Genomic DNA, 13,630 nt, shown 5'->3' on the forward strand with positions numbered 1-13,630 from the left:
AGTGTAAGGCCCAAGGATCTTCTCTTGGGTTTCACAAGAGTTTGTGATGATGAAGCTGAAAAGAAACACTTAACAGAAATAGCTAATGTATCTGTGATTGGCTTCTGTCTCTAACTGCTTGCCCAGATCGCTCTATAGCGATCCCAGCGCATGTGCTGGACCTCTGGGCCCAGCAGAGATTTTTTTAAAAACTTTTTTGGAGCCCGTGGTTTTAACCCGCTTAAGCCTGCAGGTTAAAACCACGGGCTTGCACTGCGGGGAATGGTGGGAGAGTTGGGCAGCGCGAGAGTTGGGGCTGCAGGAGATCAGGGCTGACAAGACAGAGAGCAGGGTGGCAGAAGGCAGGGCAGTCGGAAAAGGCTTGAGTGACTGGTCCTCTGCAGTCGCTTGTTTGTGATCCGCCAGCCCAGTCGGTGTTGCAGGGTTTTGGTTAGTGAATTGCGTCCCTGCCTACTTTGCATGCCGTTGCCTTCATTTGCATGTGCAGATCGAAGGATAGTCGGCAGAGAGGTAAGTGAATCAGGCCGGAGGGAAATCTGGTGGCAAAGGGGTCACAATCCAATCTGTGCATGATTGGTTTGCTTTGTGAATCTAGCCCTTAAGCCCTTATCTAAATAAAAGAGAACTCATTTTTTGTTTTTGGTTGCATACATTGGCTACAGCCTAATGATTAGGGTACAGAATCACTGCAGTTGTCCATTGTATAACTCAGCTCTCCATCTCTCCTGTGCTCAGACTTCAAAATCTAAGCAGGGACATTGCAACTCCAAGTTATCTCAAACAATGTTGTATACACTGATGGCGCTATTTAAAATTCTCATCATTGTTATTATTATTGAGATTTATATGTTTTGATTTAGCTCATGCCTTTTTATTGGGAGCTCAAGACAAAGTTATCTTCAAGTACAGCAAGTACAAAACGCCAACTATCAAGGTGTTTATCTTTGATATCACTGTATTCTGTTAGGGTCCCCATTTGAAGTGTTTCAGGCTTATTTCATACACTGACAGACACAAATCTCTGAGTACTGGCAGAACATTGTCATAGCAGATTTGAAAATTGACAGCTTGGCTACATCAAAGTATTCTCATTCCTATCGGTGTCAGTGTCGGTAACAGTCTGTGTGCTGAAGTTCACTAGGAGCTCATGATCTTCCCAGGCTGTATCATAACTATCATCCTGCTCATCTTCTTCCTCTGCCTCCTCAACCCTTACCCCTTCATCATCTTCCCCATCCTCTTCCTCTCTGGTCTCAGGCTTAATGTCTTCTTGAAACCATACTGCCTTGTAGCCCTCATCTGTCCTCCTTTCCTTGGTAAGGATGGATTTCATGTTCTTCTCACTATCTGTGTCTAGCTCCTCCTGGGACTCCTGGTAGGACAGTGTGGCCTCAGAACTTCCCTTCTCTTCCAGCTCTGGTTGGGAGGACACATTTAGCACTTCTTCCTTTGTACTAAACTCCACGTCCTCAAATGCCAAGTTCAGACCTGCAACACCATTGTGATCAGATTCTTCATCATCAGTGTCAAAGTTCCCTTTTTCGTTTGTATTCCAGCTCCTCTGAAAAAACAAACACAAAACCAAAAATAAACCCTCGCAGAATAACAGTCAACCAGTGCATAACTCTGCAAAGAAATATGCTGGGCAGTTTGCTTTCTATTACTGCTTTATTAATATTAATAGCAATTCTTTTAATTAATTCAAGATTGCATGCCATTTTTGGATTTTGTATCTTTTCTGCTACTAATCCCCACAGCAATTCCTTGTAACGTTGCTTCATACGAAGCATTTTCTCCAGAGTGTTAGTATTTTGCTCTACAACAATATAGCTTTGGTTTGAATTTCTGGTAGAGTAGGGTTCTGGTGTATAGAATGGTGGTATACGCAGGTTTCTAATGGAAAAGAATGCCATGGCCTCAAAATGAACATAAGATTAGCTTTACTGGGTCAGACCAATGGTCCATCAAGCCCAGTAGCCCATTCTCATGGTGGCCAATCAAGGTCCCTAGTACCTGGCCAAAACCCAAGGAGTAGCAATATTTCATGCTACCAATGTTGAGGGCCTCAGTTTCAGAATTGAAACCTCTTCCAGCTTGCAAACAGCAAGGGAGCAAGAAGTCACCCAAAGCTGCTTATAAAAAGGATGTTTTGGAAGTCATTTTTTCCCCATGGATATAAAAATACTATATATATTCTAATATAAACAGATTTTGGGGCCAAAAAAATTAGTAAAAAATGAGGGTCTTGGTTTATATTCGAGCCACCACCTGACCATTGGCCTGATTGTTTTCCTTCACTCAACCCCAGACCCTGCTTCCATGATAAACACCAGGGCGGCTGTCCACCATACACTAAGGGAACTCACAGCAGCTATTTCCTATTGTCGATCTGCATGGGGCAGGAGCATAGGAAGATCGCTGCTGCCCCGAAAGCCCGCTAGACCAGCAGGTAAGGCCAGGATGCCGGGGGAAGGCAGGAGGGAGGCGGGGGTGGGTCAGAGCCGGACCAGAAGATATTCGCGGTATTTCACCATTCGCGGTCCGGCTCTGCCCCTATCCCCCACGAATCCGGAGGGAGAAATGTAATATGGTTCTCGTATCCCACCAAATCCCAACAAATGAAGGTTTAAAGTACTTAACAAAAGAAAAAAAAATAAAAGAATGTATTACGTAAGATTTCCTAAATAGAAAATCTTTTAGATTCTTGCAGAAAGTAACAGAAGATAATAATGAGTGTAGATCAAGAGGAAGGGATAACCAAAATAGCTTAAAGAATTACACAGGGTTTTGGGGTTAAAAAAAAACTTATTCCTGAAAAAGAAGGGAAAAAATCCATAAGAGAATCTCTGGTCCTGGATCCTCTTCAATTAGAAAGAAATGACAGTAGACCTAATAGCTATTCATGAGTAGATCTTTCAAACATCTTGTATATTATGCATGCTAATTTTAGGAAAATATATAAAATCTGCATTTGCACTACTGTCGTTTTCTGTTATCAATGTAATAATGTACACATGAGGGGCCACTGAAAAGTTCAGCCCAATTAACAAAGTTGGGGCAGCCTCCATCGAGGGCTATACATCCAGCGAGTTTCCACTTTTTTTTCATTCTGTAATTTTCCAATGGAATGAAAATTGCTGAACTAAGTGTACTATATAGCCCTTGATGGAGAGACTGCCCCAGTTTTGTTGGCTGGATTGAGAACTTTTCAGCAGCCCCTCATAACCAGATCCAAATTAATATGTTAACATAGAAATGAATTCTTCTTACTCATTCTTTTTATTTATTTAAAAACTGTTTTCCCCAGCTATTCCTAGGAGGCTTACATAGTAAAATATACATATATAAAGTTACAACCCCCCCCCAACAAATTATTAACCACATAGTTTACAGAATAACACTCTAAATGAATAAGCTTTTTTGCTAAAATTAAAAAATAAAAAAAAAGCCTATCATTTTCCAATCAGAAGTTGCTTTAATACAATTAACAAGGGCCGGCAGTTGGGACAGAGGCTATTTTCTTACATTGTCTGTGCCTGTTGCCTTGGGCTTTCCGTAGAGTTTGAAGGTCAGGAAAGCTACGATGATGACGCAAATGAAAAGTAGAACTGCCAGCGATGACCCCAATGCTGCCATATCCATTGCGGTGTACTCAAATTGCACTGCAAGGGAACACACACACAAAACCATCAGAGAACATTCAAGAGACCACTTTTGCTTCGGAAATAGTGATGATATTCAAGTTTTTCCTGGATGTGGAGCAAGTACTAGAAGAGAAAGCAGGAAGCTCATTCATAAAAGCATAAAGCTCCAAACAGTGCACAGGGGAAGATAAATGGATATGCAGGGCCAAAGATTCAATCCTCTTCCCTCACTGTCCCCACATTTTCATCCCCATTCCCTCTTCATCTCACAGTGAAGCACATTTTTCATCCCCATCCCTGCAGTCTTAATTTTCGTTCCTACATCTCCCCCTCAAAGCAGAAAGATGAGAGAAGTTGAGAAGCTTTTAAACTAGGAAGAAGGGGAAAGCCAACAGTCGACCGAGAGAGTCGATGGTTCGGGAACCGGTATACCCGGAGGATACCGTACAGGAAGATAGAGGGGAAGATTCACCGGATCGCAGGCAAAACAGATCGAAAGGGACACAAGAGGAAAGGACATGCAAAAAGGGAATAGACTGCAAACTCAAGTGTGGTAGGGAAGAAAATTAAAAAGAGGATGAACACTGTAAAAACGCTAGAGCAAGCTTGGTCCCTTTTTAAGGATATGGTCACCGAGGCACAAAATCTATATATACCGCGTATCAACAAGGGATCAAAGAAGAAAAAGAACAAAGAACTGGCATGGCTCACTGTAGAGGTAAAGGAAGCGATCAGAGATAAAAAAAAAAAACTTTGTTTAAGGAATGGAAAAGGTTAAAAACTGATGAAAACTGGAATAAGCCCAAAACAACATCAATGCAGGTGCCATAAGACGGTAAAAGGGGAGAGTGTAGCGCAGTGGTTAAAGCTACAGCCTCAGTACCCTGAGGTTGTGGGTTCAAACCTACACTGCTCCTTCTGATCCTGGGTAAGTCACTTAATCCTCCCATTGCCCCAGGTACGTTAGATAGATTGTGAGCCTGCCAGGACAGAGAGGGAAAACTGCTTGACTACTTGAATAAATGCATGTAAAACCGTTCTGAACTCCCCTGGGAGAACAGTATAGAAAATTTGAATGAATAAATAAATAAAAGAGGCCAAAAGAGACAATGAGGAAAAAATAGCTAAGGAGGCGAAAAACTTCAAGCCGTTATTTTAATATATTAAGAGGAAACGACCCAAGAAAGAAGTGGTGGGACCGTTGGATGGCCAAGGAATAAAGGGAGCGCTTCAACATCTTTATAAACGATCTGGAAATAGGTACGACGAGTGAGATGATTAAATTTGCAGACGATACGAAGTTATTCAGAGTAGTGAAGACACAGGGGGATTGCGAAGATCTGCAACATGACATAATCAGGCTCGAGGAATGGGCATCAACAGAGGATGTCCGGGGCGGTCCTTGGAGAGACCTCCCAGGAAAGAGACTTGGGAGTTCTGATCGACAAGTCGATGAAGCTGTCCACGCTATGTGTGCTGGCGGCGAAAAAGGCAAACAGAATGCTAAGAATGATAAAGAAGGGGATCACAAAGAGATCGGAGAAGGTTATCATGCCGCTGTACCAGGCCATGGTGCGCCCTCACCTGGAGTACTGCATCCAGCACTGGTCACCGTACATGAAGAAGAACACGATACTACTCGAAAGAGTCCAGAGAAGAGCGACTAAGATGGTTAAGGGGCTGGAAGAATTGCCATACAGCGAAAACTGGGCCTTTTCTCCCTCAAATAGAGATTGAGAGAGGGGACATGGTCAAAACATTCAAGATACTGAAGGGAATAGATTTAATAGATAAGGAGAGGTTGGTCACCCTCTCCAAGATAGGGCAAATGAGAGGGCACTTTCTATAATTAAAAAGGGATAGATTCCGTACAAACATAAGGCAGTTCTTCTTCACCCATAGAATGGTAGAAAACTGGAACGCTCTTCCGGAGTCTGTTATAGGGGAAAACACCCTCCAGGGATTCAAGACAAAGTTAGACAAGTTCTTGCAGAACCAGAACGTACGCAGGTAGGGCTGGTCTCGGTTAGGGCACTGGTCTTTGACCAGAGGACCGCCGTGTGAGCGGACTGCTGGGCATGATGGACCATTGGTCTAACCCAGCAGCGGCAATTCTTATGTTCTTATGATTTTATGTAATTTTATTGGCTAAGGAATTGCAAATAAACATTTTAAGCCTATAGTGTGTGTGTGTGTGGGGGGAAGCGGTTCTAATTTTTATTCATAGAACATCAATAAAAGTACAACTTGTGAGGCATGCTGGGTTCTTAATTGTGCACAGAAAGCCAAACATCAGCTCTCATACTAGTGATATTTTAGTCCAGACAATAATTTTAGTTCTAATTATTTATGCACAAAACATATCACCAACAGCCTCAGAATATCACACACAAATAACTTGGTGCTTTTTATCCATTGTAAAAGCAAACCAATAGCACATGGCTTGGTGCTTTTCTCAGTGTGAAGGCAAACCAAACAACACAAACAATGTCTATTTCCGTGCAACAAAACAAAGCTAGCAAAAATTCAATCAAGTACAGCTCTCAGACTATCACATGTAAATAACTAAGGCCCCTTTTTATCAAGCTGTGTTAGGATTTTTTATCGCTGGCTGCTGTGGTAAGAGCTCTGTCGGAGCTTTTACTGCCATGGCTGGTGATGGAAAAAACTCTAATGCAGCTTGATTAAAGGGGGCCTTTCTCTCAGTCATTTCAGGTCTATGACAATTCATAAGAAGACAGTTCAAAGGAAAGAGAATTCAATAAAGCATTTGTGAGTATTTTCACCCTGTTGTCAAATATCATGAACTGCTTTTAAAACGAATGAACTTGTGGTGTCCGGTGGTGTGATGAAATTCAGCATATTAATACCGGACAAGACTGAAACACAGTAAAAAAAATAAAGTGTGTTAACTAAAGAAAAAAGAAAAACATTAAAAGACATTTTTTAATCATCCTAGCAAATCATAAGTAGCAGAACCACTAAATTAAACTACACAAAGCAAACATTGTGCTTTACTGAATAGTCTTTACCATAGATTGTCCTCAGGTTTTGTACTAAAAAAAGGAAGTACTCCTCTGAATGGCCAAGCACTAAATAACTCACTCTGAGTTATACTGGCAATTGTATAAAGCTCCTATTCAGTTAACCCTTCTGTAATCTTAGCGTTATCAGCCAGACTCTGTAGTTCTTGAACAACTTTATTTAATAACATGAAGTAAAGAATAAACGCTTACAATTGATGATTTCAAGGTAGTTTAACCTTTACAGAATCTTCTCACTCTATCAGCATATTTTATTCAAAGGGAAGCTGGGGATGTATCCACACACCTTTTGGAAAATAACACTATGCTGCAGACTTAGGGCTAGATTCACTAAGCAAACCGATCATGTATTGATCGGTTTACGATCACTTTGCGACCAGATTTTCCTCCTGCAGTAGTCACTAACTTGTATAGCGATTTGATTACAAACTGCGCATGCAAATGAGGGGAACTGCATCTAAAGTAGGCAGGGACACGATTCACTAAACAAATTTTGCGATTCGACTGGGCTTTCCGCTCATCCTGAAAAGCAACTGTTGGGGACCAGTCGAAAACGTCTTTCCAACTCTCCAGCTCTGCTCTGCCCCATGTTTCCTGCCTGCTTGCCCCGATCTTGCAGCTCTGTCCCAAAAATGAAACCTGCGGCACCTGTCCCTGCTCTCTGCCCCGATCTTCCAGCCCTGCTTTCTGCCCCAAGCTCCTACTCTCTGCCGCCTTCCCTGTAGTGCGAGCCCGCAGATTTAAAGCGGGGCTGCATGCTGCAGTGCAGCCCTGCTTTAAACCCGTAGGCTCACACTGCAGGGAAGGCGACAGAGAGCAGGAGAGTCGGGCGTCAAGAGCAGGGCTTGGAAGGGGAGAGCAGGAGGGCGCATGCAGAAAAGTTTTTTAAAAACCCACAACGATCTCGGCTGAAAGAATAGACAAATGTCTTCCTACTTGGGGCCTTGATACCAATAACACTTCTTAACCTTCATTCTTACCAGAATACCTAGTCTTGGTCACACATTCAGAACACAGATAAACCCTAGGGGGCTCATAATAATTTTTAAAAAAACGTTCAAAAAGTGGCCTAAATCGGTACTTGGATGATCAAAAAGCCAGATCGTCCAAGTACCAATAATCAAAGTTGGTTTTAGATGTATCTAAAACCAGCTTAGGCCTTTACCCTGCCTCTAAATGTCTAAAGCGAAAAGAGGTGTTTTTAGAGGAGGGAAAAGGGCGAGAGGTTGCCCGACCAAGACTTAGGGAAAGCTCGGAAGACCCGTTTCGAAATTTCGAATATACGCCAGCAGTGTCTATGATGAGCTATCAAGACTCAAGGTGAACAAAGCTATGGGACCAGACAAACTACACCCTAGGGTGCTCAGGGAGTTGAGTGATGTCCTGGCGGAACCGTTATCCGCGCTCTTCAATCTTTCCCTAAGTACAGGAAGAGTCCCGTTGGATTGGAAGACGACTAACGTCATTCCACTCCACAAAAAGGGATGCAGGACGGAGGCTGCGAATTATAGACCGGTGAGTCTCACATCGATAGCGAGTAAACTTATGGAAACACTAATCAAACGCCAATTGGATACGATCCTGAACGAGGAGAATTTGCGAGATCCCCATCAACATGGTTTTACGAAGGGAAGGTCCTGCCAATCAAATCTGATCAGCTTCTTTGACTAGGTAACAAGAAAGCTGGATATAGGGAAGTCCCTGGATGTCGTGTACTTGGACTTCAGCAAAGCATTTGATAGCGTCCCACACCGTAGGTTATTGAGCAAGATGGGTTCGATGGGACTGGGTGAAACATTAACCGCATGGGTTAGGGACTGGCTTAGAGGTAGACTTCAGAGGGTGGTGGTAAAGGTACCCTCTCCGATACGACGGAGGTAATCAGCGGAGTGCCGCAGGGCTTGGTCTTGGGCCCAATCCTATTTAAAATTACATTATTCGCCGATGATGCCAAACTCATCTCACGTATGAAGAAAGGTTAAAAAAACTGCGGATGTACTCACTGGAGGAGCGAAGAGAGAGGGGGGACATGATTGAGACCTTTAAATATATCACGGGGCGTATAGAGGTGAAAGATGATATCTTCAGTCTTACAGGGCCCTCGGTAACTCGCTGAAAATCAGGGGAGGGAAATTTCAAGGTGATGCTAGGAAGTACTTCTTCACCGAACGGGTGGTCGATCATTGGAACGAGCTGCCTCAGCAGGTGATTGAGGCCAACAGCGTGTCAGATTTTAAGAAGAAATGGGATATTCATGTGGGATCTATAGGGGAGTAAGAATCAGGGAGTGGGTCATTGGTATGGGCAGACTCGATGGGCTATGACCCTTTTCTGCCATCAATTTCTATGTTTCTATGTTTCTATGATCGCTGGAATAATCTTCCACAACAGGTAATTGAGACCAGCAGCGTGCTAGATTTTAAGAAAAGATGGGATTGGCATGTGGAATCTCTTCATGGAGGTAGTTAGGGGGTGGGTCATTAGTGGGCAGACTAGGCCCTTTTCTGCTGTCATTTTCTATGTTTCTTTGTAAAAACTTTAACAGTTTGCCCATTCAGAACTTATACCAAGTCAAAACAGGTATAACTTCCGAATAATGGCCGCTGAGCTGATCGCAGCTGCTACGATCAACTCGGCAGCCCCCGCAACCTGCCCCCCCCACCGCACCTATCGCGGCAGGAAAGATGGCTCAACTCCCCTGTCACAATCACGATCCCCCCGAACTGCCATGAACTGCGGCAGGAGAGATGCCCAATCTCTCCTGCCACGATCCACCCCTGAACCCCTCCTATGGAGGTGACCCCCCTACCCCCTTCAAATACGGGCAGGAGGGATCCCAGGCCCTCCTGCCCATGGCGACCACCCCCGCGACCACTCCCGGATCTCCGATTGCCCCCCAAACCCCCGATCGCCCCCTGAACCCCCTGTGACCCCCCGACATCCCCCCGAACTTACATTAAGTTGTACGGACGGGTCCCAAGCCCATTTGCCCAGCAAGCCTGCCATCCTCTGAATGGCAGGCCTAGGGCCTGATTGGGCCAGGCACCTGGGCCAACTGAAATTGACTCAGTTGCCTTAGGCCAGTGGTCTCAAACTCAAACCCTTTGCAGGGCCACATTTTGGATTTGTAGGTATTTGGAGAGCCTCAGAAAAAAAGAGTTAATGTCTTATTTAAAAAATGACAATTTTGCATGAGGTAAAACTCTTTATAGTTTATAAATCTTTCCTTTTGGCTATGTCTTAATAATAATATTGTCATTTAAAGCTAAAGAGACATATGATCAAGAAACTGTTTAATTTTACTTTTGTGATTAAGATAAACATACTGAGGGCCTCAAAATAGTACCTGGCGGGCCGCATGTTTGAGACCACTGCCTTAGGCCCTTCCTGTGGGCGGGGCCTTAGGCACATTTGCTGGGGTGTCACAGGGGTTCAGGGGGCGATCGGGGGTTAGGGAGGGGCATCATGGGCAGGAGGGCTTGGGATCCCTTCTGCCCGTATTTGAGGGGACGGTGGGGGGTCACCTCTGCAGGAGTTGGGCTCCCTCCTGCCAGTATTGTATGGAGGGGTGGGGGGGGGGGGTTCGCCTCAACCAGTTAGAGCACAGACAAGCTGTAACATAGTATTCTAAGCCTGTTTGCAGTCCAGCCAAAACATTGGAATCTAAAAGGCTGTATGTCCCGGTAAGGCAGAGAACCAGCAGGAAGCTGACATTAGAGGGAGCTTTCTCCCTTCCCCCTCTCCAGGTTGGGGTGGTGTGACTTGGAGTGAGAGGCACAGTGGAGGAAGGGCAAAGAGAGCTGCAGGGAGAGCCTTAGAGAAAGCAGTGCTTGTCTCCCCAGCTGAACTCTGACGAGGAGAGCAGTGGCGTACCTAGGGGGGGGCGGGGGGGGCGGGCCGCCCCAGGTACCAGCCCTAAGGGGGTGTTCCCGGCCTTGCCGTTCAGTCCCCCGCCACCCCCGAAGGACCGCTCGCCCCACTGACCTTCCTGCACCACCTGTGAAGCAGCCCGCAGCAGGATCGCGAAGTCAGCGTCAGCATCCCTGCGCTGCTTCCTGCGCCGCGATCCCGCCCCTCCTCTGACGTCAGAGGAGGGGCGGGACCGTGGCGCAGGAAGCAGCGCAGGGATCGCTGACGCTGACTTCGCGATCCTGCTGCGGCTGCTTCATAGGTGGTGCGGGGAGGCCAGGGGGGCGAGCGGTCCTTCGGGGTGGGTCGGGGCATCAGGCCTTCAGGGTGGGGCGGGCGGGCAGGCAAGCAGGCTTTCAAGGGGGAGGGGGTGACAGGCAGGCAGGCAGGCCTTCAAGGGGGGACAGGCCTTCGGGGGGGGTGCAGACCTTCAAGGGGTGCAGGCCTTCAAGGGGGGCAGGCAGGCCTTCAGGGGGGTGCAGGCCTTCGGGGGGGGGGGGTGTAGGCCTTTGGGGGGGTGCAGACCTTCAAGGGGGTGCAGGCCTTCAAGGGGGGGAACAGGCCTTCAAGGGGGGAAAGGCAGGCAGGCCTTCAAGGGGGGGACAGGCCTACAAGGGGGGGGACAGGCCTACAAGGGGGGGGGACAGGCCTACAAGGGGGGGGACAGGCCTTCAAGGGGGGGACAGGCCTTCGGGGGGGTGCAGACCTTCAAGGGAGTGCAGGCCTTCGGGGGGGGGTGCAGTCCTTCAAGGGGGTGCAGGCCTTCAAGGGGGCGAAAGGCAGGCAGGCAGGCCTTCAAGGGGGGGACAGGCCTACAAGGGGGGGAGAAGCTACAAGGGGGTGGTACAAGCCTTCAAGTGGGGGACAGGCCTTCGGGGGGGGGGGTGCAGACCTTCAAGGGAGTGCAGGCCTTCGAGGGGGGTGGTGCAGGCCTTCAAGGGGGTGCAGGCCTTCAAGGGGGGACAGGCCTTCAAGGGGGGAAAGGCAGGCAGGCAGGCCTTCAAGGGGGGACAGGCCTACAAGGGGGGGGAGAAGCTACAAGGGGGTGGGACAGGCCTTCAAGTGGGGGACAGGCCTTCGGGGGGGTGCAGGCCTTTGGGGGGTGCAGACCTTCAAGGGGGGGACAGGCAGGCAGGCCTTCAAGGGGGGGGGACAGGCCTACAAGGGGGTGGGACAGGCCTTCAAGGGGGGTGCAGGCCTTCAAGGGGGTCAGGCAGACCTTTAAGGGGGGACAGGCCTTTGGGGGGGACCCTGGTTTAGAAGTACACGGAGGGAAGGGGGTGTTCAAAGAGACGTGCATATGCCAAACTTTGGGGGGGATGAAGAAATAATGGGTCTGAAAATAGAGGAGAGGGAGAGAAATGATGGACCATGAGATTTAGGGAGGGAAGGAACTGAAAGGGAGAGAAATTGGACACAAGGGATGGTGTGGAGGAGGGATAGAGATACTGGATAGGAGGGTAATTGGGAAAAGAAAGGAAGAGATGGTGGACTCTGGGGTGGTGGGGAAGGAGGGAGAGATGCCGGATGAAAGGGTAGTTAAGAAAAGGTGGATCTGTGGAGGGAGATGAAAAAAAGGAAAGATACCAGACTTCCTGGGGAGGGAAGGGAAATGGAAAGGGAGGACAGAGTTGGCAGATGGATGGTTAGCACGCAGAAAGAAGAAAGAAGGAGACCCTGGCAAGCAAGTTATCAGAAGAAAACCAGAGCCTTGGACCAACAAGATTTGAAATATAACCAGACAACAAAAGGTAGAAAAATTAATTTTATTTTCTGTTTTGTGATTATAACATGTCAGATTTGAAATGTGTATCCTGCCAGAGCTGGTGTTGGACTGCAAACGTGAGCTAGGATTTAACAGAAAGAGGAAAAGTCCTTTTTGTTTCTTTATTTTATTTACACCACAGCGCCAGTGTGGTTAGGAGAAGCCAAAGGGGGTGAAAAAGTATAAAACCCACCAGGAGTTTTGAAAAAAATCACCCAACTGGGCAGGAAAATCGAATTGAAAAACCAATTCAATAGGGCTGAATCGAATCAAAATTTTTTTTTCCTGTATCTGGCAGCATTAGTTTGCGCTACTGTCTTAGACTTTAGGACCTGGGATTGGGGAGAGATGGCATCCTCAGTACTTTATAATGCAAGTGAAACGAGGATTTGGTCAGACTTTTGAAGGGTCTGCAGAAAAAAAATATTGTATAGGCCGGGGACATGAGACAGCAGGAAATGGGAACTTTTCTTCCTTCTATTTTTGTGAATGGAAAGGCTGAGGATGTCAGAGAGGTCAGTTAAAATATGTGCTTTATAAGAAAATATAATAATGTGTTTTATAAAGTTTATAGCATAGCTGGCCTACCCAGTGAGGTGTTCCTAGTGGTGATGGTGGCAGCGTGTCAATGTGTTGAGAGGAAGAGGTGGTCTGGGAAATTCTGCTGAGCAAACTCCGGGCCCATTTCCACCCCCCAGTTAGTCCACTCCACTCAACTGATTCACACACTGAGTGGGTCTTTGGGTGTTGTTTTGGGATCTCTTCCAGTGGTTTATCTCCTTCTGGTCCAAGGAAGGAAACTTTGTTATCCTTAGCATTGACCTACAGAATATGTTTGTAACAGTGCTGCTTGTGTGGCATTAGGCTATGTAGTGATCGAAAGAAAAAAACAGACCTTTGCACATTTTTGCACTATATGGTGGGTGTATGAGGAGATTCACATTTCCTGCACAGCTAAGTCCATGTGAAGTTACCTTGTGCTGTATTTGACATCTAGCAAGGTCTCTGTTTGAAAGGAAAGATCTAAACTTAAAAATGAAGTGGCCAGAAGTTATGGTAAAAGCAGATAGTGTAGCTGGTTTTAAGAAAGATTTGGACAAATTCCTGGAGGAAAAGTCCATAATCTGTTATTAAGACATGGGGGAAGTGTCTGCTTGCCCTGGATCGGTAGCATGGAATGTTGCTACTCTTTGGGTTTTGACCAGGTATTAGTGTCCTGGATTGGCTACCATGAGAATGGGCTACTGGGCATGATGGACCATTGGTCT

At 46.5% G+C, this 13,630-nt stretch overlaps 1 protein-coding gene across 3 annotated transcripts in view; it reads right to left on the bottom strand.

Moving 5' to 3' along the window:
- Positions 1-417: 417 nt before the first annotated feature.
- CDHR5 (cadherin related family member 5) overlaps positions 418-13,630 on the bottom strand; it is a 95,114-nt gene continuing 81,901 nt past the window's right edge. For all 3 annotated transcript variants that reach the window (XM_033928631.1, XM_033928630.1, XM_033928629.1), the window contains exons 14-15: positions 3,526-3,662; positions 418-1,561 (exon numbers count right to left, since the gene is read on the bottom strand). In XM_033928631.1, coding sequence (XP_033784522.1) covers positions 1,073-1,561; positions 3,526-3,662 — 626 coding nt within the window. In that variant the 3' untranslated portion in view covers positions 418-1,072. The remainder of the gene's footprint in view (positions 1,562-3,525; positions 3,663-13,630) is intronic.

The sequence above is a fragment of the Geotrypetes seraphini genome, chromosome 19 (genome assembly GCF_902459505.1).
Source record: "Geotrypetes seraphini chromosome 19, aGeoSer1.1, whole genome shotgun sequence".
NCBI classification, from domain to species: Eukaryota; Metazoa; Chordata; class Amphibia; order Gymnophiona; family Dermophiidae; genus Geotrypetes; species Geotrypetes seraphini.